Source organism: Pangasianodon hypophthalmus, chromosome 11 (assembly GCF_027358585.1).
Source record: "Pangasianodon hypophthalmus isolate fPanHyp1 chromosome 11, fPanHyp1.pri, whole genome shotgun sequence".
Classification (NCBI taxonomy): domain Eukaryota; kingdom Metazoa; phylum Chordata; class Actinopteri; order Siluriformes; family Pangasiidae; genus Pangasianodon; species Pangasianodon hypophthalmus.
The window spans coordinates 17567667-17595207 of NC_069720.1; the positions used below are offsets into that span (position 1 = coordinate 17567667).

A 27541-nucleotide genomic window follows, 5' to 3' on the forward strand; every position below is an offset into this window, starting at 1 on the left:
CATTTGTTGCACTTACAACAACCTGTCTGTTAATGTTCTACCACAACATGTCCCTGCCCTCAGACTTGGTCACTCTGCTTTCCTTGACTTTAGCAGTGAAACTCCCAACGCTGAGATTGTTTTACACTCCTCTGGAGCCTCTCAAAATAACTTTAAGGGTGAGAGATTTAAATCCGGCAGAGTATGACATAATCCTTAGTCACCTTTTATTCAGCAGAGCCTGTTTAAACTGACCTGTCTTTAGGATATTTTAACTGGATGAAAAAGTTCTAACCAACATGGCAAACATATTTTGATAGATATCTGTACTGTGTTAGCATTGGCATTATCATTATAGCTTATCATTACTCTGATGTTCACCTTTAAGCATAATATTTTCAGTATCTTAATTACTCAGTAACTCTGTTGACACTAATAGGAACTTTTTTAAAAAAAAAAAACTTTTAGTCACGAGAGTGGGGAATCGATAATACATTAAACAGGTTGAATTACATTAAATTCACCAAGATAATTTGCGTATTTATTGAATCGTCTATTCATTTATTAAATCATCATCATTTGCAGAAGGAAGATTTTCTGAAGATGCCGAATAGAATAGAATAGAATAGAGTTCTGTCATAATAGAAATGATTGTTGCATGGTATTATGGGAAAATACATCCATGAGACAAATTAGTTCCTATTACCATTTACATTATAGCACTTATGAGCAGCTGTTCCTTCACCAGACTCTCATTTTTCTCTGATCTCAAGACAAAAAAAAAAGACAAAAAAAAAAAAACACATCATGTCATGTTCATGTTATACGTTTTCTTTGCTAAATAACAAAAAATTTTTTAAATCTTTTATTAGCCTTATGTAGATCATCTTCCATACAAGCCCCTGTGAATTAGCTGTTCCTACAGAAATGAATGTATTAGAAAAAATGCATTAATATAAACCTGTGAAGTAAATTACAGCTGGCACTATGACTGTTATAGAAAATAAACCAACACCTTCTGACCAGAATCGAGAATTTAACCACCTGTGGTATAAAACCACACAGATCAGACAGTAGATCCAGCTGTAACATGAACGCAGGTTAATATTAATGTGCTCATTCTAATACATTATTGTTTCTGTAGTAACAGCTCATACACAGGGACTTGTACAGTGGACACTTCACATAATCTAGGACTAATAATGAATGGATTTTTAAAAATGTGGTGTTGTTTAACAAAGGAAAACGAACAGTAATTGTTGATGTGGTGATTTGTTTTTTTTTTGCTAGGATCCATTTATTTAACATTTATGGAAGGGATCACTTGTGTCAGCACTTTGTAACAGTCATGATGCTTTGCAAAGTTTCCCAACACAGGAATGTCTCTTTATTACAATCTGCATTTTTTTCTTCATAGAGAGAAAGAGAGAAAGAAAAGGAGAGGCTGGTGAGGGAACAAATGTTTATAGCTGCTTTAATCTATGTGATTGGTACCAACTTGTTACGTGGATGTTCCACAACATTAAATCTAACTACAAACCGTTAAAATGTGCAATGTGCCATTCTTTAACAAATGCAACTTTATATTGTTGGCAAATCACTGTGGTATAATCAGAATAACCCCCTCCAGACCGGGGGAACGACACCACGCCGGCATGGCCTATGGTCATATAACTGCACGCATGGTCTGTTGTATGTTATTCCTTATATAACTTATTTAATATAGAAATAAGAAGTCTTGGACATGGCATCACAAACTAATTATTTGTGTAATTACAAAACAATGTCAAACCATCTAATTACATATATTAGCAAAAGACTATAATTTCTAACACAGTATAAAAAGAAGCAAAAAAATGTACAAAAAGAAGCAGTGGTACTTATTAGTTGTGAAATAAACACAAAGGAAATGGTTACGGATGGAATAATTTTATTAACTTTTATTACTTTAAATATAGTCAAGTAGAGAGTTTAAAGTGAAGAACCAAAGAAGTGCGCGGGTGGGACAAACAATGGTGGTCAGTGATTGGTCGTTGCGAACAGTGGTGATCAGTGATTGGTCGGTGAATCTCTGACGATCAGTGATTGGTTGTTGTGACCAGAGGCTCGCGCAAACTCAGTCAGGCTTTAAATACAGAGGAATCGAACCTGCTGTCTGAAGTTGTGTAAACTAGCGGCTGTAACTGTAGAGCAGGACAGTCACTAATGTCTGCTTTGTCGCTCTTAAAGGGTCTAAAACGTCGCCAAATGTAGCGACAGAGTCACAGTTAGCAACACTGGGTATTACAATGTTGCTGTTATTTCCTTTCCACAGGTATCTGAGTCACACCGGCCATACGGAGTTTAGGTTGTAGCAGAAATGTTGGTGCAGTCTGGTGTTGAGCATTTCGATGGCTGTTAGCACTATAAGAAGTATGCAAACTCAAAAACAATATGTGATTACATCGATTCAAAACTAGCAGGAAACAACAGACAGAATGTGGACTACGATGCAGGCCTGTATTTACATAGTCAAATAAAAACATACTTTATAACATTATATATATACACACACACACACACACACATATACACAGACACACACATATACACAATTGGCATGCATGAAATGTGAAGCTGTTCTGGTGGCCCAATATCTTACTAAGACACTTGCTGTTTGTTTTTCCTTTAATTTGCCTCCTGCCTGTATTTGTCATTTTCAGTATAAAATAAATAGTAATAATAAATACAACAATTGTTAACATTTTGAGAAATATCTTGGGAATATCTTTCTAAACAGGTTTTTGGTTATGAATATATGAAAATATGGTTTTTAAATACAGTTTGGGTGTGTGTGTGTGTGTGTGTGTGTGTGTTTTCACATGGGTGAGGTTTTTAAGCAAAAGGAACATATATGCCATAATGACACAAAACAGGAAACAAGCTTTTTAGGGATATGACATCTTGTGAATTGTGCAGAGATCAGCCTTTTTCAAATTTGAAGAAACTTTCAGATATGAAACGAGTGGAATTTGAGTAGAAATCAACAAATTTCTCTTGAGTTGTAGCATTTGTTGTAGCATTTTTTGTAGCTTCAGTATAAGAAGACTCATGCTATGGATGCTATATATTTATAGAAGAATCTGAAAAAATGACTAAAATCATCTTTTTCTACCTGTAGCATTTCACCTTACATCAGGAGATTGTTTCCTTCTTGAAGAAAGAAAATGCAAGCTGATTTGCTGTTCTCGTCTCGCCGCTCACCAGTTGTCTGCTTGAACGGCTGTGTATCCTCCAGTCAGCCTCTAGCATCCAACATTGGACTAGGTGAGAAACTGAATATTGATATAAGATCATGCAGAGTTTCTCTAAGCTGCTTTGTTGGGGGATATTATTATATATATTAACAGAACGCATAGGGACATCTAGCTTTTAGGTATGTGTGGAACTATGTTGAGTGCTTCAATGGTTTTCCATCACAGAAATCCTGAAAAGGGGTGGAAACGCTGCAGATGCTGCTGTAGCTGTGGCCGCAGCCCTGAATGTAACCGAGCCTACAAGCACAGGCATCGGAGGAGATGCCTTTTGTCTTTTTTATGACGCTGCCACCAAACAGGTGCGAGGACTTAATGGGAGGTGAGGAGAGACATGGACAAAACAAGTATATTATTATATATTATAGTTGTGGTAGACAGCACCCAGCTCCTGATTACTAACATTAAACCTCCGATTATGTGTGTCTTAGTGGAAGGAGTCCTAAAGCTCAGACTCTGGAGCTGATGGAGAGATGTGGATTCAGTCAGAGTAACCCACCACATGACTTCCATGCCCTCAATGTCACTGTGCCAGGAGCTGCAGCATGTTGGTGTGACACAGTGACCTTGTTTGGAAGCAAAAAGGTATTTATCCACACCATTCCAGAGCTGGAAGTGATCCAGATAGGTATTATAAGTATTATATTTATGTAGTGCTTATACTTATGTAACGTCCTTTCTAATAGTGTTTTAGTCCAGAGATTTTTTTAACTGGTGATTCAGTAATCTTTTTAAAAAAAAATGTAAAATCCCCAATATATCTTATCATCCTATTAGGTAGGTTATTACATGATAACTGTAACTCGCGTCAGGCTGCATCACATTACACAATCACTGATTATTTTCCAATAACAGCACACCCCATCATATTTTATTCCTTACATGGTGCAGTGATTTGATTATACTGTGAAATCACTGAGAATGAACCTTGTGTTTGCCTATGCTAACTGTTGGATCAACTACATGTATTTATATGAAAACCTGGAACCTGATGGTTTTTATACTTTAAGTAAAATATAAAATGGGTCATTTTGAGCTGATCAAACTTTAGGGGATGAAATGTGCTATTCAGGAAGGCCACACCTGTGTACTCAGTGCCAAAAGGGCTGAAGTGCCCCAGTGCTTCCCAACACAATAATGTTTTAGATACAGGCCGTAGTGACTGTTGCTAATGGCCCACACCCTCCTTTTTTAATTTTAGCCATATTTATTGCAGCATATGCTTGGCTGTAGTCCAAGGACCTGTGTGACATTGCATTCAGCATTTTCATATGTTTTTCACTTGAATACTTGCATTCACCTTTTTATGCACTTTCTCCACTTCTTGTCATCATTTTGCTCTGCTTTCCTGTAACTCCTGATTGCCGTTTGTCAGTGGCTTTTTGAACCTGAACTCATTAACCATCTGTAGTGCTTACATTCACATTTATTTATTTGTCAGATGCATTTTTCTCAATGGACTTACAAGTGATGCAATATACAATATAATATTTAGTAACACTTTATTTTAGGGGAGTATTCCTAGGGCTAAATGATAGGTACATACAAAATCCCTCATGACAGCTAATATAAACCTATATAAATATTTATTATCGCTTAGTCCTCATACGAAGTGACTTTGTACCTCACTGTTCTTCTGTAATATCAGTCACAAAATGGTAATGTTATATAGTGAAGGTTTTAACAGTAACATTACAATGTAACAACATAAGTTATATTTAGGTTGTAGTTTTTTCTGGCTCTAAGGTACTTTTATTTCTGTTTATAATACTCGAAAAAATGCTATGACTGAAATATGTCATGAGCATAATAAAAGTATTACTCATATTTGAGTTTAATTCTACTATATATAAGATATTTATGAAGAACAACAGAAAGCAGTAACAACAGAGCTTTGCATATTTTTTAACCTTAATTTAGAGTGATGTTTTGTTGTTTGACGTTATCATCATTTTGTGATATTTTTAAATACCAGAAGTTCACTGAGCTACAAAGTGATTTGTTAATATATTCTAATGTAAGCCTAATGGAAAATGAATGTATGTTTACAAAATCTGTCACTTGACTCAGGTGTTGTCAGTGTCAACTCAAATTGGATAAAAGCAGTCATTCTGATTGTTGATGTACATTGGAATAAGTCTTTATAAATGTTCTTGTAGGATTATGTCAGTTATGAAGGGCTTATGCAGCTGTCAGGGAGCTCTATGAGCACTACTCAGGATTAAAGTGTTACCCAATAATCTTGCTGTTTGAGAAGCTGGCTGGGATAAAAGCGCCTCAGAAATAACTATCCACCAACTGACTAAAAGAAAGTGCAAGACATAGTGTGTGTATGACATCTCAGATGAGCTATTGTGAATATATTTATGCATGTATGCTACTTGTTAATTGTACCTGTGCTTTGTGAATTTGGTAGCTGTCTTTGGCTGACCTGCTACAGCCAGCTATAGATCTGGCTCAGAACGGTTTCCCAGTGGCCGAGATAACAGCGTACCAGTGGGCTAAGGGTGCTGAATCCCTGAGGGCTGCTGGGAGAGAACTGGGACGAGATTTACTCATTAACAATCAGCCACCTAAACATGGACAGGTCATGACCAATCCCAACCTCGCACGAACGTTCCAGGTACGCAGAATTCCTTGGGTGCATTTTATGTATGATATACGTCATCAGGGTCCTAAAAGGGCTCCTAGATGGTAATAATGAATCTTATGTAATGTTATATAAAGGGTAATTAATCTGTATGTTGGATAAAGGCTAGATAAAAGTGTTTGGAAACTTTTTGTTGCCTATAATAGTGGGATAAAAACTGCCTCTGCATAAAATGGGCTAAAGTTAACCTCTAAACTCTAACTCAGATGGACGGTATCTAAATTGTAGGAAGTGGGTCAGGCATCACTGATAACTACAGATTAGTAACCCATTTACAACTGAAATTGGATACGGCTCCATCACCAGGAGTGGCTGTTGTAGGTGTTCATGTACAATGTCCACCATGGTGACATGAGGAGTACACCTACGAGCCCTACCTAAGATTAATTACCACAAAGATAAATAAAGAATTAGCAATACGGTGATGCTTGTCAGTCATATCTTTGACCATATACTAGTCCATAGAATAGAGTCATTAAATTCCTGAGCTAACTTTCAACAAAGCCTTTTATACAGAACTTCACCTTACAAACACGTTTTAGATTCTTCTATGTTTGATTTTTTTTCCTTTTGAAGTACATGAATTATTAGCCATTTTTACAGGACATGAACAGTATTAATATGATTTTTGACTTTGGAATATGTAATTTGTACCCTGATATGACTTCGATTTGCTGGTCTGTGCTGTTTATGTTCATCTATCTGATACACAATAATGTATTGTCAGGAGCTTGTGCTGTGTGGGAGAACGGGGTTCTATGAGGGCAGGATCGCCCAGGCTGTGGTTGATGTCGTGCAAGAAAATGGTGGCATGATGAGCTTGGATGACATGAAGAACCACGTCACCACTGAGATCACTCCGATTTACATTAATTACAAAGTAGGTTAGAGAGAGAAAGACAGGTCTGTTGTATCAGTATTTACTCTTCTGTAACCAAGTCCTTTTATTAGCCTTTTATTACCTGTACATATGTCATACAGCAACCATGGTAGATTTGAATGATGGCTTTGATATATCATTTCTGCAGACGGTACGAGTTTGGGAGGTCCCACCCAACAGTCAAGGGATGGCAGCTCTTATTGCCCTTAATATCCTTGAGAATGTTCCTATCAAAGGTGTAAAACTTGCAAAACATTTCTGGTATATATTTTTAGAGGTCAATGTTCGGTGGTTTGCAGCCCCTGTACTGTCAAAGCTCTTGATTTTAGACAAACTGACAAACCATTTACGTCACACACAGATCTGGGTCACAACAGTGCCCACTACCTGCACATCCTGGTTGAGTCACTGAAATTGAGCATGACTGATACCATGCACTTCAGCACAGACCCAGACAAGGTGAACGTGCCTGTGGAGGGGCTTCTTTCCAAGGATTATGCTCTCCAGCGAGCCAAGTTAATCCAAATGGACAAGTAAGACTAGAACAAATTGGATCTGCTTTAGTGAGATCACCTGTCTCTCTCCTCTCTCACCTCCCTCTCTCTCCTCCTCCCTCCCTCCCTCTCTCTCATTCTCTGGTACCAGCTGGTGACAGGCACGGTGCTTACTTTAGATAGGATTGTTTGCACAGTGTGTAAACGTGTTTCCCCCTCCTTTCTGTCCCCCTGTCATGACGCTCTGATAGGATGAGAGAGAGAGATAGAGAGAGAGAAAGGGAGAGAGAGGGTCATAATCTGCAGACTTTAGACTTTCTGTTGGTTAAAGGAAATCCAAACAGGCAACAGTGTGTGTGTGTGTGTGTGTGTGTGTGTGTGTGTGTGTGTGTGTGTGTGTGTGTGTACATAAACCCCGTGACTAAGACATGTATTTATAGCCCATGTACTAAATGAATAAGAGTAGGTTCTATAACAAATAAGAGCAATAGCATGTGATATAACACATGACATTTCCCAATACAGTGAATTTTCTATTTCAAATGTGTTTCTTTTTTCTTTGTTGAATAACTGATTTTGGTGAAATTTTAACAATGTTTATTTCAAGGCATTAGCCAGGCTGTAAACACAGGGACTGATAGTAATCCCAGTGGGAGACTTGCTTGTTTTCCTACTTAAGAACTTGGCCCTTGTACACATGACTGACACTGAGTAGCCCTGATATCTGCTTTTCTCACCTCAGAGCCAGGAGTGTGTGTGATCACGGGATTCCCACAGGAAGTGACACGGTGTATTTCACTGTGGTGGATGGAGAGGGAAATGCCTGCTCCTTTGTGAACAGCAATTACATGGGCTTTGGCACTGGCCTTGTCCCCCGAAACTGTGGATTTTCCCTGCAAGTGGGTCTCATACTTCTATCTCAGATAATGAATCATTAAACCTTTACTGCTGAAAAAGTAATTATGTAAAGAAACTTTAAAGAGACTTCCCTGGGTTTGAAGGGGCTTAATTCTTTTAGCTTTACATACTGTATTTATTATTTTCTAATATAAGAAATTAATATGTTATATCGATAGACAGTGTAACCTTAATTTTGGAGTTTTTTATGTAGAAAGTCATTAGTTCACTGAAGAGGTCATTTACCTCCTGCTGTAAGATTTACAGTCCATCATAAAGTCAATTCCATCACAGTTTTTTCATTTCTTCCTTTGCCTTGTAGAACAGAGGTGCTAATTTCTCTCTGGACTCCACTCATGTGAACTGCATAGGCCCAGAGAAGAGGCCATACCACACTATAATCCCTGCCATGCTCACAGATCCCTTGTCAGGGCGCCTCCTCTGCTCCTTTGGGGTGATGGGGGGCTTCATGCAGCCTCAGGGTCATGTGCAGGTGAGCTTCACTAACACTTAACATGTAACATGTGGGAAAGCAGTAGGTCATGAACTTTCATACAGCATGATCAATTATATAATCATACAATCAATCTAAATGTACCTTATTTTTTAATGTATAATATAGAGTTCAAAAAGAGATAAAGGTTTGTCGTTGAAATTTATTTCTAAGGCAAGTTAACAGTGAAGTTAATTTGAATGAAATATATTTGTAGCATTTTTTTTTTTTTAGAAGTTTATACTTAAAGTTAAATTGTTTCCCCAAACAACAGTTTTCATTTAGTACTTTCTTTAGAAGAAAAAGCCTCCTGGCTGGCATAATTACATATCTGTTATTTCCATAGTGTTAATGTCTGCATTATTATTATGAAATAGTAGAAATAATTAAAATAAATAAAACTCTTTTATGATCAGGCGTGTCCAAACTTTTGCCTGGAAGTGTACACTCACAGTTTCAAATTATGATTAAAATTAGGGGTTTGTAAATAATAAAAGGTCAATGTGAGGGTCTGTTATCAACAAATATAAAAAATGAAGGCTTTTCTTGTGTAATACAATTACAATATCTTGTGTAAACAAGAGTAATAGCTGGATGGTATTCTCAGACCTGTTTGTACTAGTGTGAGGCTATGTTTCTGATAAAGACTATAAAGTACTTGTAAGTCGCTCTAGCTAAATGCGGTAAATATAGTAAATACAAAGAAATACAAGTAAACAGTAAACAGCACTGCAAAGTAATGAAATACCATGTTCATTAAATAAACTGTCAATGAACATGTGTTGGTTGTTGCCATTTGTAATTATAATTATACTTTAAAAATCACACAGAGTTTTCAGAAAACACGTTTTTGACAAAAGTCGATACAAAAAAAGTACATTGCTTACACAGCTGATTTTGGAAGGAATTTTGTCCGAAATATCCTGTAATATACAGCATGCAGTATGCAACATATACACACATAATTCTTTTTTTTGTTCTTTTTTTATTCATTCAACCTTAATAACTGTCACAGTGGTTTCAATCAGGAAACTAGTTTGTATTTTGTATTATATATATATATATATATAATTGTTTATATTTGGGGAAAGAGAGCCAATGAAAATTCATTAATTAAGTACTGTGCGAGTGGGATTTGAAATATATATATATATATATATATATATATATATGTATATATATATATAAAAGCCATTATCCAGTAATACAGTAATATCTAAGCCTGTTTTATGGTGCTATGAGAGCAGTTTCAGGCTGTACGTGAATGCCACCTGAATGCCACTTAGAATGGAAAAAATAAAATATGACTTGTCAGTCCATCATAGTTGGGCAGCTGGACAACTTGATTGCAGGCTGAAATGGTTCAATGACTTATATGATTATCAACAATTTAAAGATAAGATAATAAGAATATTCCCTCTGCAGGTATTGCTCAATATGTTAGAATTTGGCATGAACCCTCAGCGTGCACTCGATGCCCCACGTGTGTTTGTGCAGTTTGACCAGGCTGGTAAGTTTCTCACTTGAGGTTGAACATCTCAGTCTTTCAGCTATGAGACTTTCGCACATTGTTTTGACAGATGCTTCTAATCCGCATCTTATGTGGAAGATTTAAATAAATTGACACACTTCAAATACTTGCTCACTTTGTTTTCAGATTTATTAGATTTTTAGCCCTTTAGTGTGCATAAATTTTAATATTAGTTGGGTTAGTCGAAAGAAATATCTGACAGTTTTTACCTTGTGGGGACATTTGGCTGGTGCCCCTAAAGAAAACTGCTTTTTACAAGTAAATTTGCAGCTTTTATTTAAAAAAATAATAAAAGAGATAAAAGGTTTCCTTTTGGTTACTGAAGTTATGGTTAGGGTTAGTTTTAGGGATAGCATGGCACTGATTAGCTGCATTAATAATGATGGCAATGGAAGGCCCTCACAAGCATAATAAGACACACACACACACACACACACACACACACACATATATATATATATGCCGATCAGCCATAACATTAAGACCACTAAGAGGTGAAGTGAATAAAATTGATTATCTTGTTACAATGGCACCTGTCAAGGGGTGGGATGTATTAGGCAGCAAGTGAAGAGTCAGCTCTTGAAGTTGATGTGTTGGAAGCAGGAAAAATGGGCAAGCATAAGGATCTGAGCAACTCTAACAAGGGCCAAATTGTGATGGCTAGATGATTGGGTCAGAGCATCTCCAAAACGGCAGGTCTTGTGGGGTGTTCGGTATGCAGTGGTTAGTAACTACCAAAAGAGGTCCAGGACAGCCGGTGAACTAGCGACAGGGTCATGGGCACCCAAGGCTCACTGATGCACATGGGGAGTGAAGGCTAGCCCGTCTGGTCGGATCCCACAGAAGAGCTACTGTAGCACAAACTGCTGAAAAAGTTAATGCTGGTTATGATAGAAAGGTGTCAGAACACACAGTGCATCACAGCTTGCTGTGTATGGGGCTGCGTAGCTGCAGACCAGTCAGAGTTCCCGTGCTGACCTCTGTCCACCGCCAAAAGCACCTACAATGGGCACGTGAGCTTCAGAACTGGACCATGGAGCAATGGAAGAAGGTGGCCTGGTCTAATAAATCACATTTTCTTTTACATCATGTGGAAGGCCGGGTGCATGTGCATCACTTACCTGGGGAAGAGATGGCACCAGCATGCACTATGAGAAGAAGGCAAACCAGCTGAGGCAGTGTGATGCTCTGGACAATGTTCTGCCGGGAAACCGTTGGGTCCTGGCATTCATGTGGATGTTACTATGACACGTACCACCTACCAAAACATTGCTGCAGACCAAGTACACCCCTTCATGGCAACGGTATTCCCTAATGGCAGTGGCCTCTTTCAGCAGGATAATGCACCCTGCCACACTGCAAAAATTGTTCAGGAATGGTTTAAGGAACATGACAAAGAGTTCAAGGTGTTGACTTGGCCTCCAAATTCCCCAGATCTCAATCCGATCGAACATCTGTGGGATGTGCTGGACAAACAAGTATGATCCTTGGAGGCCCCACCTCACAACTTACAGGACTTAAAGGAGCTGCTGTTAACATCTTGGTGCCAGGTACCACAGCACACCTTCAGAGGTCTTGTGGAGTCCATGCCTCGACGTTTCAGAGCTGTTTTGGCGGCACAAGGGAGACCTACACAATATTAGGCAGGTGGTTTTAATGTTATGGCTGATCGGTGTGTATATACAGTGGGGCAAAAAAGTATTTAGTCAGCCACCAATTGTGCAAGTTCTCCCACTTAAAAAGATGAGAGAGGCCTGTAATTTTCATCATAGGTACACTTCAACTATGAGAGACAGAATGGGGGGAAAGAATCCAGGAAATCACATTGTAGGATTTTTAAAGAATTAATTGGTAAATTCCTCGGTAAAATAAGTATTTGGTCACCTACAAACAAGCAAGATTTCTGGCTCTCACAGACCTGTAACTTCTTCTTTAAGAGGCTCCTCTGTCCTCCACTCGTTACCTGTTTTAATGGCACCTGTTTGACCTCGTTATCAGTATAAAAGACACCTGTCCACAACCTCAAACAGTCACACTCCAAACTCCACTATGGCCAAGACCAAAGAGCTGTCAAAGGACACCAGAAACAAAATTGTAGACCTGCACCAGGCTGGGAAGACTGAATCTGCAATAGGTAAGCAGCTTGGTGTGAAGAAACTGTGGGAGCAATTATTAGAAAATGGAAGACATACAAGACCACTGATAATCTCCCTCAATCTGGGGCTCCACGCGAGATCTCACCTCGTGGGGTCAAAATGATCACAAGAACGGTGAGCAAAAATCCCAGAACCACACGGGGGGACCTAGTGAATGACTTGCAGAGAGCTGGGACCAAAGTAACAAAGGCTACCATCAGTAACACACTACACCGCCAGGGACTCAAATCCTGTGGTGCCAGACGTGTCCCCCTGCTTAAGCCAGTACATGTCCAGGCCCGTCTGAAGTTTGCTAGAGAGCATTTGGATGATCCAGAAGAGGATTGGGAGAATGTCATATGGTCAGATGAAACCAAAATAGAACTTTTTGGTAAAAACTCAACTTGTCGTGTTTGGAGGAGAAGGAATGCTGAGTTGCATCCAAAGAACACCATACCTACTGTGAAGCATGGGGGTGGAAACATCATGCTTTGGGGCTGTTTTTCTGCAAAGGGACCAGGACGACTGATCCGTGTAAAGGAAAGAATGAATGGGGCCATGTATCGTGAGATTTTGAGTGAAAACCTCCTTCCATCAGCAATGGCATTGAAGATGAAACGTGGCTGGATCTTTCAGCATGACAATGATCCCAAACACACCGCCCAGGCAACGAAGGAGTGGCTTCGTAAGAAGCATTTCAAGGTCCTGGAGTGGCCTAGCCAGTCTCCAGATCTCAACCTCATAGAAAATCTTTGGAGGGATTTGAAAGTCTGTGTTGCCCAGTGACAGCCCCAAACCATCACTGCTCTAGTGGAGATCTGCATGGAGGAATGGGCCAAAATACCAGCAACAGTGTGTGAAAACCTTGTGAAGACTTACAGAAAACGTTTGACCTCTGTCATTGCCAACAAAGGGTATATAACAAAGTATTGAGATGAACTTTTGTTATTGACCAAATACTTATTTTCCACCATAATTTGTAAATAAATTCTTTAAAAATCAGACAATGTGATTTCCTGGATTCTTTCCCCCATTCTGTCTCTCATAGCTGAAGTGTACCTATGATGAAAATTACAGGCCTCTCTCATCTTTTTAAGTGGGAGAACTTGCACAATTGGTGGCTGACTAAATACTTTTTTGCCCCACTGTGTATATATATATATATATATATATATATATATATATATATATATATATATATATATATATATATATATATATATATATATATATATATATATATATATATATATATATATATATATATATATATATATATATATATGTGTGTGTGTGTGTGTGTGTGTGTGTGTGTGTGTTCTGCTTGAGCTACAGTTATAGTACTGACACTCAGAACTGGGATAATACACAAACTCTCCGTATTACAGTTCAAGCACACTTAGTGCCCTGACAAGACAAAAAAATTTACAAAACATAAAATATATACAGGAAAAATATTTTTAAAATATTAAAAAAGTATACCACCATAGACATAAATCATTGTATTTAAGAACTAGAAATCTCTCAGATCCTAATGAGAATCTAAATGAGTGCTTTATTAAAGTCAAGTGCACTTGGGAGGTAAAGCAGTAAAAATATATATGACTTATAAACAGCGATAATATCAATTGTAAAATAAGTACTATATACAGTATATCTGTATACATGCTGCAAATGATTAATCAGAGTGATCAAAGTATAGACCTTTTCCAATTCTGCATTGTCTTCTACAAATATTTCTCAATTCCCATATACTTATTCCTGACTTAGATTTCCTAATTTTAGAAAAGATTAGTGTAACTAAAACTAAAATGTTTAAATATGGGATTAGTTAATATTTTACATTTTTACTTTATTCTTTAGAGTTATAAGTAGTGTAAGTAGTGCAGAAGCGATTAATATATAGTAGTTTTTACAGTTTAAGGAAAATTGTTTTAATTGGATGGTTTATCTTATCTTAAGTTATAGACATTTAAAAAGTAAATATTACCATTTCTGTACATTGAATTGTATGTTTATTCAATTCAATCTCATGAGAAATTTGTCTACAAAATTGACTGATGTGAGCCTGATGTGGTTGGATTAAATGGATCCTTTAGCAGATTTGTACTAAATGATCCATAATACTTGCATGATCCCTGCTCCTAACCCTAAGCTTAAACATAATATCTTTTTATACAAATTTTTATAAGGTACACCTATAACTAGCAGCTCAGTGTACATTATTATGTAGTACTAAACATATAAGGGTGCATGTAGCATAATTTATTACATAAGTATTCATGTATAGTTCATCTGTTAGAAGTTTAAACTCTTTGTGCAGCACAGCTGTGGCAGCTCAATCTGGAGGCGGGCATGGACCGAGGTGTGGCTGATGAGCTCAGAGGGCGGGGCCATGTGGTGAACTGGCCAGTAGAAGGGCATGAGCGGGACCGGTTTGGACGCGGGCAAATTATCAGCGTAGGAAAGTGGTGGGACTTAACTGATGAAAAACAAGATGGACAAGAGAGGGTACTGTGGGCTGGATCTGATCCTAGGGCAGATGGATGTGCTGTGGGATATTAGCTAGAAAACTGAATTGAGAAATATTTCATATTAGGGTTAATTGATTTTCATTTAAAAAAAAAGAAAGAGCGAGAACACAAATAGTGCCTATAATTGCATGAACAGTGAAGTGCCATTAAGACAATGCACAGGTCCATTTGCTTTCACTTGCTTATTGCTAGACATGTTGAAAAGCTTCACAGATAAGTATTTTAAATGTTTTTAAAAATGTTTTTAAGTGCTTCAAAAAGATGTGCCCATAGCAAAATGGACATAAGCCTAATAAGTACAGTTTCAGAGAGAAGCTGTCAAAATGTCTGTGATGTTCATGCGCCACAGTTGGAATCAATCTTTAAATGCAATTTTGTCTCTTCACTTTTTCACTTTTGATTGATTGAGATACATGCAAACGATAAACATATTTCATATGAAGCCTGTAGTTTTCGGTTCTCTATACAATAGAAAATGTGAAATTTCATTTTGTGATGGGTTTTTCAAGGCTGCCACACATCTGTATAATTACAAACCTAATCTCATTTTAAATAGTGAGAAAAGGACAAATGCTAAAGCCACTCCTAACTCTAACCTTAACCTTCCTAGAGTTTCATACAACTTCAGTCATATGAATTATTATGACTCTGCAAGCATGAATAATATTGAAAGTGCTTCAGGTAGATAGAGTGTGTATGTGTGTATATATATATATATATATATATATATATATATGTATCCTCAGTATAAGTACAGCTTTACATATCCTCAGTATAAGTACGGCTTTATATGTCCTCAATATAAGTACAGCTTTACACTGATTTTGTGGCACTATATTACTTTGTTTTTCTGAAGATCAGTTTTGGGATAATCCACAGTTCAGCAGCGAGATTACCTCAAGACACAATAAACTTAGCACACAATTTTTCTCATGCTTTCCAGAAATAAAAGATAAAATTAATAGTTGTATGAGATTTGTGAGAAATGAGAGTAGTAGAGATAAAGTTGCCACTGATTTGCACGTGAATTACGCAACATATAGATGTGAATTAACTCTAATGGTGAAAGAAGTACAGCCTATTTGATTGTAATTTGCACGATTATTTAATTTTAAGTATTTCTGGAACACATTAAACATTTTTCCTCAGCAGAATGTTTCTTTTGTTTTACTTTCAGTGCTATTTAAAGATTGTCATTTAGACTTCTTCCTTTTTGTTGTAAACAGTGCTTTCAGTGATTAGTAAAAAACAGAAGATGCCTGGTAAGGCAGATGGATGATTCAGATGAATTGATTTAACTAGAGATACATGAATGGAGGATTATAAAAATGGGACTTTCCTTATGTTTAGTATTTGGTACCCAGGCAACTATAGTGGACCTTCTGCAGATGTGTGAAGTGTTATGGAAGAATTACAGTAGTAATTAAAGTAGTAATTTTTTACTTGTTTACAAATAATAATAATTAAAAAAAAAATGTAAAAAAAGAATCAACACGTGCACCACAGTGAAGCTAACTTGTATGAATAACTGTTTTTTTTCTACACAGGAACTGTCCAATTGTTTTAATATGAAACTTGTTCTAATTCGGCAATTCCTGTGTAGTTGATATGTAGGTACTGTCAATTACTGCTTTGTATTAATTCATCATTTTGGGTTATCATTCTAAAACACAACTTACAGAAATTACATAAAAAGCAACGTTAAATTGTCCTACCGCAAGAGATTTACATGATATATAGCATGTGTATTTGTCCTCACTAGTTACATTATAGTTGCATTTTACTACACACTTACTGTTTAAGAAATAAAACACTACGGCATGTGCTGTTATAGGATAGTACTCAATGACAGAGTGTTGCAATGAGGCTGGAGATGAAATGGAGTTACCGTTCAAGCCCAAAGTTGATTATTTTCCAATAACAGCACGTCCAAGGCAATTTGTCAATGATTAAAATTTTTAATTTATTAATTAACAATGCGTCATACTTTTTATCTGTTTATAGTTACACTTAATATTGCGGAACATCCACAAGACAAGTTAGTTACTTAAGTTATAGCAGCTTTAAACAGTCCTTCCTCACCAGCCTCCCTTTTTTCAAAAACAAGAAACAAACAAAAAAAAAATTCAGCTTGTCATGTTGTCTCCAAAGTACTGACACTGGAGACTCATTCTATAAATGTAAAGATCTCCTTACAGAAATCCACACAATATCAATGATATGTTTTTATTTGTTAAATAACAGCATGTTTTTAAATCTGTTTATTTTTAAATCTGTTTATTAGGCTATTAGTCCCTGTGCAAGTTGTTACTATAGAACCAATAACGTATTAGAACGAGCGCATTCATATAAACCTGTGATCTGAATTACAGCCGACACTAATGTACTGCTGTTTTAGGAAACTAATCAACACCTTCAGACCAATCAGAATTAATATACAATATAAGACACAATATTAGGTGGTGCATCATAGTTTATTGGTATAGCTGATGAAAATGAACAAGCCAAATACAATGAGAGATGTAATTTAAGGCTAACAAGTGCTTCCTCCGAGACACATGAAGCCAGCCTGCATTGTTTATAACTGCTTCTCATGCTGAACCGCACTCTGTGGAAAGCATGAACTGCCATGTTCCAGATTCATAAGCTCACAGACGCCCAGGATTGGCTAGTGTCACTGTGATTGACAGGGGAGACGGAGTTTATAATCTCTCCCTCCAAGAGAGCATGGCCAGTTTTGCTCTTTTGGACTCCTGGCAATGGATGGCTCTGGCATTGTCAAGACCTGAACTCGCAACCTCTGGAGGAAAGAGTAAATGCTTTCTCTGTTGTGCCACTCAGCCCAACACAAAGCAGTAACCAACACAAAACAAAGCCGTAACCAACAATTAAAAACTACGCCATCACTAAAAGAATCTGGAGATTTTATTTTCAGCATTTTATTGATCCCTCCACACAGAATTTTCTGTGATATTCCTACTTTTCTGCTTATAGACATCCGTCTGCATTGTACACCAGAGATTTTGGAATCTAATTGCCTCTTGTGTGTTTAAAATGGTGGTCTTTTTGGAAGGATTGCTTAGTTAAATTTCCATATTTTCCTGGAATGACTGGGTTTGGCAGCCGTCTGATTATCACTTCAAATTCCCCTCCAATTCCAGTGACACTTTTATATAAACTAATGTTTTGTTTTGTTTTATTACTTCCTCTTGCTGCAACCAGATCCCGTTAGGTTGGACTTCTTTCAATTTCATAGTGAAGTAAGAGAAAGCATTAACACTAATCTCTCTCCTAACTCTAACTCTAACCCTAACCCTTGCATCTTTTCATATGAATTAAGTTGTGTATGCGCATGTTGCCTGCCACTTTTTCATTTAACATGTACACAGTTGAATCTAAAGGCTTAAGTCTGTTATGAAGAACTATTTTTATTTCCTCATGTACAAAAATCTCATTGAAAAAATTCATTTGTAGCTGTTTCAGAAATCTTTATGTTAAATTGAAACATATCAAATATATCAAATGGTAGCACATACACATTTCCGACTGCACAGTCTTAATAACTTTTGTCTCAGAATTATAATTACAACTATAATGTAATAAATTTTTCCTAAATGAAGTTGTTTTGTTATGATCTTTGGGGCCTGTTGTGACTGAGGCTTTGTAACTCTTGAATTGTGACTCTTTGCATCTCTCTCTCTCTCTCTCTCTCTCTCTCTCTTATCACCTAACTGTGGAGGATATGCACATTTATGTCCTGTTGCTCACAAGCTTGTACTTGTTTAAGTAGATAGTGTTTAGTGTTTAATGATTTACTTAAACAAGATTGTAACAATAGCCAGTGTGGAGAAAATACACTCCACTCTAAATCACCTATCAACATCTGAATACATCTATATATCATATCATATCATATCATATATCATATCATATCATATCATATCATATCATATCATATTATATATTTTTTCCCTAATAGTTTTCCCCATGGTAATTGATTTCAAAAGAATTTTTTAAGGTACAGGAAGTTTACAGTGTGATTCCATAAGATACAGATTTGCTTAGCTACGCCACACAGGCAGTACAATGCGCTTGTAATGCGCTTATCAAACCTTAACAGAAAAATAATTATTTCACTGTTTTTGTACATGTCCACCACATTATCTTAAACTTTTTGATGAAGACTTTAAGCCCCACCCACCTGGCACATTCATGTCATGTCAAATTCTCGTAAACCTTGTTAAAATGTCAATTTATATTATTATTTTAAATATATATTTGTGAATTTTCTGTAAGCAGAAAAGAGTTTCTAAGTGATCTGCATTCATGAAATTTTACATGTTCATTCCTAGGGCTGGGCGCTATGACAATATAATATCAATATCATGATAAATTATGTTACTTTTCTTAGATATTGTAGATATCGTGATATCTTTCTTTTTATTACATTTTTAAACTTTTTAAAAATAATTCCAAACTGACTGGAAGCAGCTGATGTGATGTTAATAGTTTGTACTTAATCTTTAAAATTGTAAACTGTTAATGTTTTTTTTTTTTATTTTTAAAAAAACTTTTTCTTCTTTTCAGTGTTAATTTCTTTTCAGTGTTTAACTTCTTTTTTTTTTTTTAAACAAAATGTTATTTTTAAAAACTAAAAAGTAAATAATTAATATTTGAAGACATGAAATAGAGTATCATTGAACAGGTTAAAAAAAACCCACAACAGTACTGTATTGCTGCAAAAGTGTTCACAAACCTATATATTGTGATTCATGTTGTGTATTATACAACAGTTAGTTCTGATCCACTAATTTGATTGGTCGAGCGGTGTTCCAAGTGTGCTTATATGTATTATAACCGCACTCGGATGTTTCACTGTGTGTATCACTCCACTTGTCTGTGTTCGCCATGTAAAATTCCACTTCCTAGTTCGAAATAGTTACTACAGTAGTGTTAGCGACATCATCAGTGGACATGGCAAACAATAATTTTCAGGAATATTTGGAATATTCAGGAATATTAGGAATAAACTTTTGACTTGAAATATGAAAGCTCATCAAATGAAGATGAAAAGGAAGAAGGAATGTCAATTTTATAAGAAGCACCTTTAATGGGAATGTACAAATAAATGTGCACTAGTTAGTGAGCTAGCCAGCATGCTATAAAGGCTAACATTTAAACAGAACATTTGGCCATATTGTCTGACATGTCACTTACTCTATATTAATTTCTTGTTATAGAACTGTTGAATGAAAGCAATATTGCACCACAGTCGTGCTGTTATATTGAATATCAGCACGGCTGTGATTACCTATGATTCCCACGGCGAATCACAGCCGTGCCGATGTTCAGTATAATCACACTCGTGCTTGTGCAGTAGTGCTTAATTGTAGAAATGCCTTTGAGAATTGTGATATATATTTTCTGTCATATTGCTCACCTCTATATCATTCCAATCCATACTTAGAAGTATATTACAGAGGAATTTCCCAAAATGTCGATAATTGTTGGATTTATGTTAGATTTTATAGAAAAATTAACAAAAATGATAACAACAGTATGCTCTGGTGTTTTTCACAATAAAGAAATGATTTTTGAAAATCCTTTTGAAAAAGTTCCGATACAGAAAATATCAGCAATCTATGAAGATTCACTATTCACCTGTAGTGTAGAATTGATCGCAAATTGAGTTTATGGTTTAATCATTTTGATATTTACAGTATTTATTTGAAGGGAAAAAATTCTTAAGAGTATTAACTTCTCTGTTATTTGTAAATGAGTAGGTTGCTGCTCTGATTGTGTATATATATATATATATATATATATATATATATATATATATATATATATATATATATATATATATACAATTATATATATATATATATAATTGTTTGCACAGACATATGACAGATTATTGAAAATGTAATAAATAAAATGTATAAAAGCAAGTGTTTAAAAAAGTGTCATAATAAAAAGTAAAGAACAAGTATATCCATTTAAACAACCAGCATTTGAAAATGTCTCCTTTGTGTCTTGTCACTTTTACGGAATGTATGACATTTTCTTCCAATGTGTAATGAATCTATTCCATCGTCATTGCTGGCTACTGTCTGTATGAGACTTTTGCTGACTTTTGACATTTGCTTCCTATTTTGAAGTATGGAAATCAGGGGTAGAGGGCTCGCTGTCTGTGTGTGTTGGTGTGTGTAAAGGGGTGTGGAGGGCTGTGGCCTCCTGTATGACTCGGTTATCCTCTGTTCGTATTGTGACTCTGGGAAATACCATTCCTCGAGTGAATTATAACACTGGAAAGTCATTTCATGGCCAGGCTTTCGAGGGGAGCCTGTGCTGCTGTACATGAGTGCTTCTTCATTATCCTGATTGATTTCTTTTCATAGAGACATTTCCCGTCAAGGAAGCAATAGATTAGGGAACTAGAACATTGAAACTGTCTGGTATATAGTTTTATTTTTAGCTATAGGTTCCTGCCCTGTCAACAGCACAAACCACAAAGCAGACGCAAATTATAGTTCGGTTTTGGTTTGTGGGAATACATGCTGCCTTAATATTATTTTTAGTTTTTTTTGCATTTAAGTAAGTATTACATTTTATTCTAGATTATTTGCTTTCAGCAACATTTGTTTTCAACAATTCTTAATGATCATGCTATCTGATCGTTTGTACACCCCCATGTAGTAAGTTTTGTTTTTATATTTACATTAGAAACATTTCCAAGCCAGAAGCTTGGTTATGTTCCATAACCCTGTAAACTCCTTGTTTATTATTCAGTCCTTTAAATTAAACCATATTATTCAGTAATTACAGTGAAACTAACTAAATGGACATTGGACCCACCAATGGGTCCTGGGAGTTCACCGAGTAAAGTGTGTTTTAGATTCACTAGTTAGCAAATACGCCAGTTTTCACTAGCAATCATTCCCAGATCACACAAGTCTTGAAAAAACCTATACATGCAGGTATCCCACTAACTTGGGCAAGAATCTGGTGCCATCTACTGTATAGTCACCATTACGACCCGTCTCAGGAAATCAGGGTGCAAGCATTTGTAATTTTGCACAACTCATTTTGTATGAAAAGTTACTTTGTTTAAGATTAGGATTAGGGATGGGGTTAGCATTGTTCATGATTTAGCAAAATTCAACCATGTTGCCGTAGTTTGTTTGAATTTGTACAAAATCCCAATGAGGTCTGGTTTTTACACTCTTAGAAGAAAAGGTTTTTCAAAGGTTCCTTGGATGGTTAATGGTTTAAGCTTTTAAAATAGTAAGTAGTTGGTTTCTACATGGAATTTTTAAGGGGTCCTCTAGAGGAGCAATATAAAGAGTTTTAGAATTAACCTTTTTAAAGAGTGCACAATGTTAGAAGTTTAAATGGATGGATGACCGTTCTAAACAAGTTCTGAAAGTTCTGACCCTTTTAAATTTCTGTTAAATGGTTCTACATTGAAACAGGTTCTACTTTTTTTTTTTTTTTTTTTTTTTTTTAAAGTAGAACCTGTTTCTAGGAAACAGAAGGAAACCCTCTGTTTTAGGATATTACATGGAACCCATTTCACCAGAGGGGGGGGCGGGGGGGGGGGGGGGGTGTCTCTTAAAAAGCTTACACTCCTCTTCTCCCTCCTTCAGTTTCCTACCTGGATTATAGTTGATTTGCCACTTCTTGCTTGTGCTTGTAATTTACTGGTTACTCTCTTTCCTCTCAGAATGACGTGCTCTTTTGGTTTTACCAAATCTTTAGGTTTTGCCCTAATCCCACTGGCCATCTGCAGCATTGTGGCCAACGTTCTGCTAATTTTCCCTGATGGAGAGGAAGATTTGAGCAAGTACATGTCTTCCTTCACGGAAATAGGAGGTGGCGGTATCACAGTGAGTAATATTCCTGTCCCTTTTTACTTTGTTAATGTGTAGGACGTGACACTGAAGTGATGATGGATATATGGAGAACTTACCTTTGTCTTGCTGTTTTACTTTCTTTCTGGAAAAAAAGGTTAAATCTATCACCCTAAAGGGTTCTTGGCTTGGTACCTCTGCGGAAAGCTAAAATAAAAAGGATTTTTCCTTAATAAATGATTCCAGGTAGCTAGAACATTTAAGTAAAGAACCTTTCAGGAATCCTTATTTTTAAGAGTGTATGTGTACCTTCTTTAAGATTTTTGGTTGAGGTTTGAGTTTGAAAAATATAAATATCTGTTAAAAAGAATGAGAGCCCAATAACTTTTTTTTGTTTTTGTCAAAATACATAAAGGTGTTAAAAAGAGCTAGTCAGATCTGCTTTAAATGCAGATGATGAATGGGATCAGAAAGCTAAAAATAAATGTTGGTCTTGTCTTGTGATAAAGAGCAAAAGAAAACCTTGTATTCAGCATCCTGTCTGACACGACTTTGTAAAAAACATGACAGATATAACATTATTTACTGATTTACTCTGATTGCAGACATTCATAGCTGCTTTCGCTTTTTTGAGCATGGCGAAGTGTGCTGACTCCTGTGGAAACGAGAACTATGCTGTGAGTACTACACAGTCCACTATCTACTCTTAAATCATTGAATCTTCCATTGAATCGATTAGGCTTCAAAGACATCCTGGTATGTCTGCATTATAAAAAATGACCTGGTCATTGTACAGAAACTTACTGGAAGCAGAGTTGCCAGGTAGTTATTGTAATTAATATTTCTGTAGCGGCCTGGGAAAACCCTTCACTTGGTGAAATTTTGACATTTTCTCCTCTATATAATTCTTGAATCTACAGGCTTTCCTGAACTGAAATATTCTTATCTTTCACATAAAGAGATGTTCTGGCATTTTACATTTAGTTACACCCAAAAGTCAAAAAAGGAGAACAACCTTTAAAAATTCTAGCTCAACCCTATCACAGATATTTTAATGTTGAGTATCTGATTATAAACTGAATTGAATATGCTCATGTCTGTTTCACTATGGCAGATAGCTATCCAAAAACTTGATCAAATTCTGACAATCACTGTGTGAGGAAAAACACATTTAGCTAGTAAGTATTTACCGCAGTGTCTGTTAAAATGGCTCCTTACACAAATTGAGGTGCCAAGTTACCTTATAGGCAGAAAAATGCAATTTTAGCCAAAACCTTGATTGATTGATTGTTTGATTGATTGATGTTTGCCAGAATTCAGCCACAGTGACATGCAATAAGTTTTCCCAGACCACCACACATTTACAGCACTTTCACTGTAATATTTGTTTACTGTTATGCACTGAATTTAAAAATGGAGTAAGTACAACTCACTTAGAGGACTACACATTGGTTAACAGTATATTGCTGTGAAAACAATTTTACAGTTATACTGTTGCTTTAACTCTTTTACTGTATTGTCAAATATACATTTTAAATTATATAATATATTATTATATTAATATTAAACACACTAACTAAAGAATCTGATGAAAAAAATGCATGTATTAAAGCAACCAGTTTTCAGTTCAGTTTCTGTTCACAAAAGCAGAGGATTATGAGATAAGATCCAATGACACAATGAAAATGTTAAAAAAACAGTGAAAAATGCAGTGACAGAATCAGTGGGCTCCACTCCTAAAAAGCATGTGGAACATATGCTGAAATTGAAATATATTCTAGATAGCAAACAGTAACTTGGGAAGATGGGAAACTTAACCAGATAAGGTTCCTTTGCTACTTCTGGAAAGTACTTTTGGTGTGTAGTTTTACAGTAAAGTTAATGATACTGTATATTTTACTCAATTATTACAACAGCAGCGTTACTGTAGCTATACAGTAAAGTGTTTTGATAGTGAGTACTATAAATATTTTCCTAGAATACCAGACTATGGTGTCAAACTTTAAATCAGATTATGTTAGATATAATATTGGTTTGAAGAGAGTATTTTATTATAGAAATTGCGGATATTCCTTACAGAGTGTGGATGACGCTCCAGGAAGATCTAACCAGAGAGAGACATTGATGGTGGTGGCTTTATGCATCCATTTTGTTTCTCTTGTTTGTTTGTGCATTTTGTTTGTCCAGATGTATGGCTCTATGCTAGCGGCTCTCATTGGACTGACCGGCTCTGGCTATTCCTTCATCATCTCAGCCATGCCCATGCTAGAGCTCCATTGCTTGATTAATTCGAATTGGGCAAAGTATGAAAACACTATAGGTCCTTCTTACTTAAATGTAATATTGGATTCAATACAGTTGCTAAACACTTTCCTGTATCTTTTTTATCTCTTATTCTCAGATACCTGTTTGCCCGTGAATCCTGGTCTAATTGTGAACAGCCTGCTCACAATGCTGAGTGGAATGTGACGTTGCTGTCCATCCAGCTAGTCCTCAGCCTGATCGAGTTCCTCATTTGCTCTGTGCAATTTATCAGCGGATTGGTCAGAACCATCCGCAAGCCTTGCAGCATTCTGAGTGTTTGAAGACACAATGGACAACCGTCCCATATATCCCCAATAGACATTGACATTCTAATGATAGGCTGCTATTAAAAAAATAATAATTCTGAAAATACCTGTCAGACTAAACCAGTATATATCTGGGAATTGGGTCAGTGTAGCATGACAACCTGTTCTAGCTTGACCAAGAACAGCTCTTATCAGCCTTATACTATTCTAACACAATCAACCCCAATACAGTACCACTGTCTGATACTCAGACCTAGAACTATAAAAAGAAACAGAGATAAGTTACACAATTTTCTGTCCATAGACAGTAATAGAGAAACTGATTTTTTTTCTGAAATTATATAAACACCACTTAGAATTAATTACTGAGACAAAATAATCAAGACAATGTTGCTTTTATAAAAAGACAAATTAAATTATAGTGTATTTTATAAGTTCTGATTATACACTGATTATACACTGTTTAGTTTCATTGTTCATTTTGTTAAAAGTATTTCTTGTGTTTTCTGTATGTTTCATTTTAAGAAAATTGTAAATTATTTTCCATTTCTTGATAAAAAAAGTATGCTGATGTAAAAAAAAATTACATTATGTATCATATATGTAATTTTTTAAATTTTTTTTATAATGTTTGTTGCCTTAAAATGAATAAATGTTGCATAGATTTAGATTTGTACACTAGTTTTGCTTTAATGTGCAGTGTAAACGAGGTGCACCATAATACTGGGATTGCTGCAGGAATCTCATTCGTGCTGTTGGAGCCAGTGATGATGCCTCTTTCATAAGAGCTTTTATTAATGAACAATGGTCCTGTAAAACCACTAGATATATGATTTAGGGTGTGCTATTTCAGCAACGCAAACTACAGTGTTATTTTTTCACAAACCCAGTTCACAAACATTTCTATTTAAAATTAGATTCAATTTAGAAGGACACAGGTACATTAAGAGTACCACATGGCATTTAGTCATTCATACCAAATTTATACCTGTTACTAAGGCCAAGAAATTTTGTTTAAGGTACAAATATAACACAAAATCTGGACATTGAGCAGTTCTATTTGTGAACATGTGTGGTTTGCTTTCTATTGGATTGACCTGAAGCAGCCTTTAGTTCTGTGGTACTTTACAGTAGATTGCAAAAGTCTGAGACCACAACTAGTGAAAATGTTTCTGTTTTGCATTCTTTTCTAATTTAATACAATATTATATAATATATTATTAGCAATACCTTGAGTGAAAAGTAGAATGTTAGAAATGTTTGCATGAATTTCAGAATTTCTTGGCATTGGGTGCTTTTGCTTTAATGACAGTGTGGACTCAAGCTGGCACAAACACAAGTTTGTGCAAAGCCTGATGATCCATGGTAGATCAAATCCACAGTGTCCATTGAACACGTGGAATGGATAAGACTCAGTGAAAATCTGAGTTGCTGTACAAAGGACTTAACACTGTCAATATCACAAATTTGCTTGAATTTAAATAGTGCCTGGATAATATTTAATAATATTCAAGATAATAAACATTTCCTTTCTTTGTTTGAGATTTTTCAAAATGTTTATTTCCAGTTTTAAATAATAATAAAAAAATTTTCAGTGTGGTCTCAGACTTTTGGACCTCAATTTTTATTTAGATTAGCCATTTGCTCAAACTGCTTAAACACACATAATTCAGTTAGAACAAAATATTCTATATATTACTATGTTAAATGATGACTTTGTTGGGTTTTCATCACAGTATAAGTCTCTCAGCTCAATGCAACATTGTGACCAATGTTATCAGTAGCTATATTGATTTTGGTAGAGCGGAGTAAGCAGACGTGAGCTGATTTCTCCCCCTTGCGTAATTCACACAGGCTGGAAATTTCATATTTGTGCAACACTGGAAGAAAACACAAATACAAACATGTAAGAAGATCAGACAGATGAGAATAAAGTGATGAATTTATAACAGGTGTTAAACTAGCTAAAGCCAATTGTTTTGAGATTTTTTTTTGAAACAATGTGGAGATTTTTTAATTATCTGATCACACCACTATAATGGTTGTGATCTGTGCTGTCAGTGTTGGAGATTTACTGATGTTCAGCACACTGAAAATTTTCTTCCATATACATGGCAGTGTGAGTCTTGTTGCAGTGGTTGCATTAAACCCCTCAAGCTAAATACATATTACAAAATGGGAAGGAACTTCCCGTCAGGAGTTTATCAAATCTAGTGTTTCAGGTCAGTTGAG

General features: G+C 35.9%; 1 protein-coding gene across 5 annotated transcripts; it reads left to right on the plus strand.

Moving 5' to 3' along the window:
* Window positions 1–60: 60 nt before the first annotated feature.
* Window positions 61–25875, plus strand: LOC113528887 (glutathione hydrolase-like YwrD proenzyme). Of its 5 annotated transcripts, XM_026917998.3 has the most exons (16): window positions 61–158; window positions 2294–2474; window positions 3140–3285; window positions 3441–3594; window positions 3704–3857; window positions 5689–5895; window positions 6650–6802; window positions 6951–7038; window positions 7164–7335; window positions 8039–8195; window positions 8516–8686; window positions 10112–10196; window positions 22648–22775; window positions 23345–23416; window positions 24927–25042; window positions 25141–25874. In XM_026917998.3, exons 3-16 carry the CDS (start codon window positions 3186–3188, stop codon window positions 25322–25324), a joined length of 1941 nt encoding a protein of 646 aa, XP_026773799.3. In that variant the 5' UTR covers window positions 61–158; window positions 2294–2474; window positions 3140–3185; the 3' UTR covers window positions 25325–25874. The 5 variants fall into 5 exon arrangements, with proteins under 5 accessions (XP_026773799.3, XP_034164293.2, XP_026773629.3 ...); XM_034308402.2 differs by lacking the exon at window positions 2294–2474 and having other exon boundaries at window positions 73–158; window positions 25141–25875; XM_026917828.3 differs by lacking the exon at window positions 61–158 and having other exon boundaries at window positions 2111–2391; window positions 25141–25875.
* The last annotated feature ends 1666 nt before the right edge of the window (window positions 25876–27541 follow it).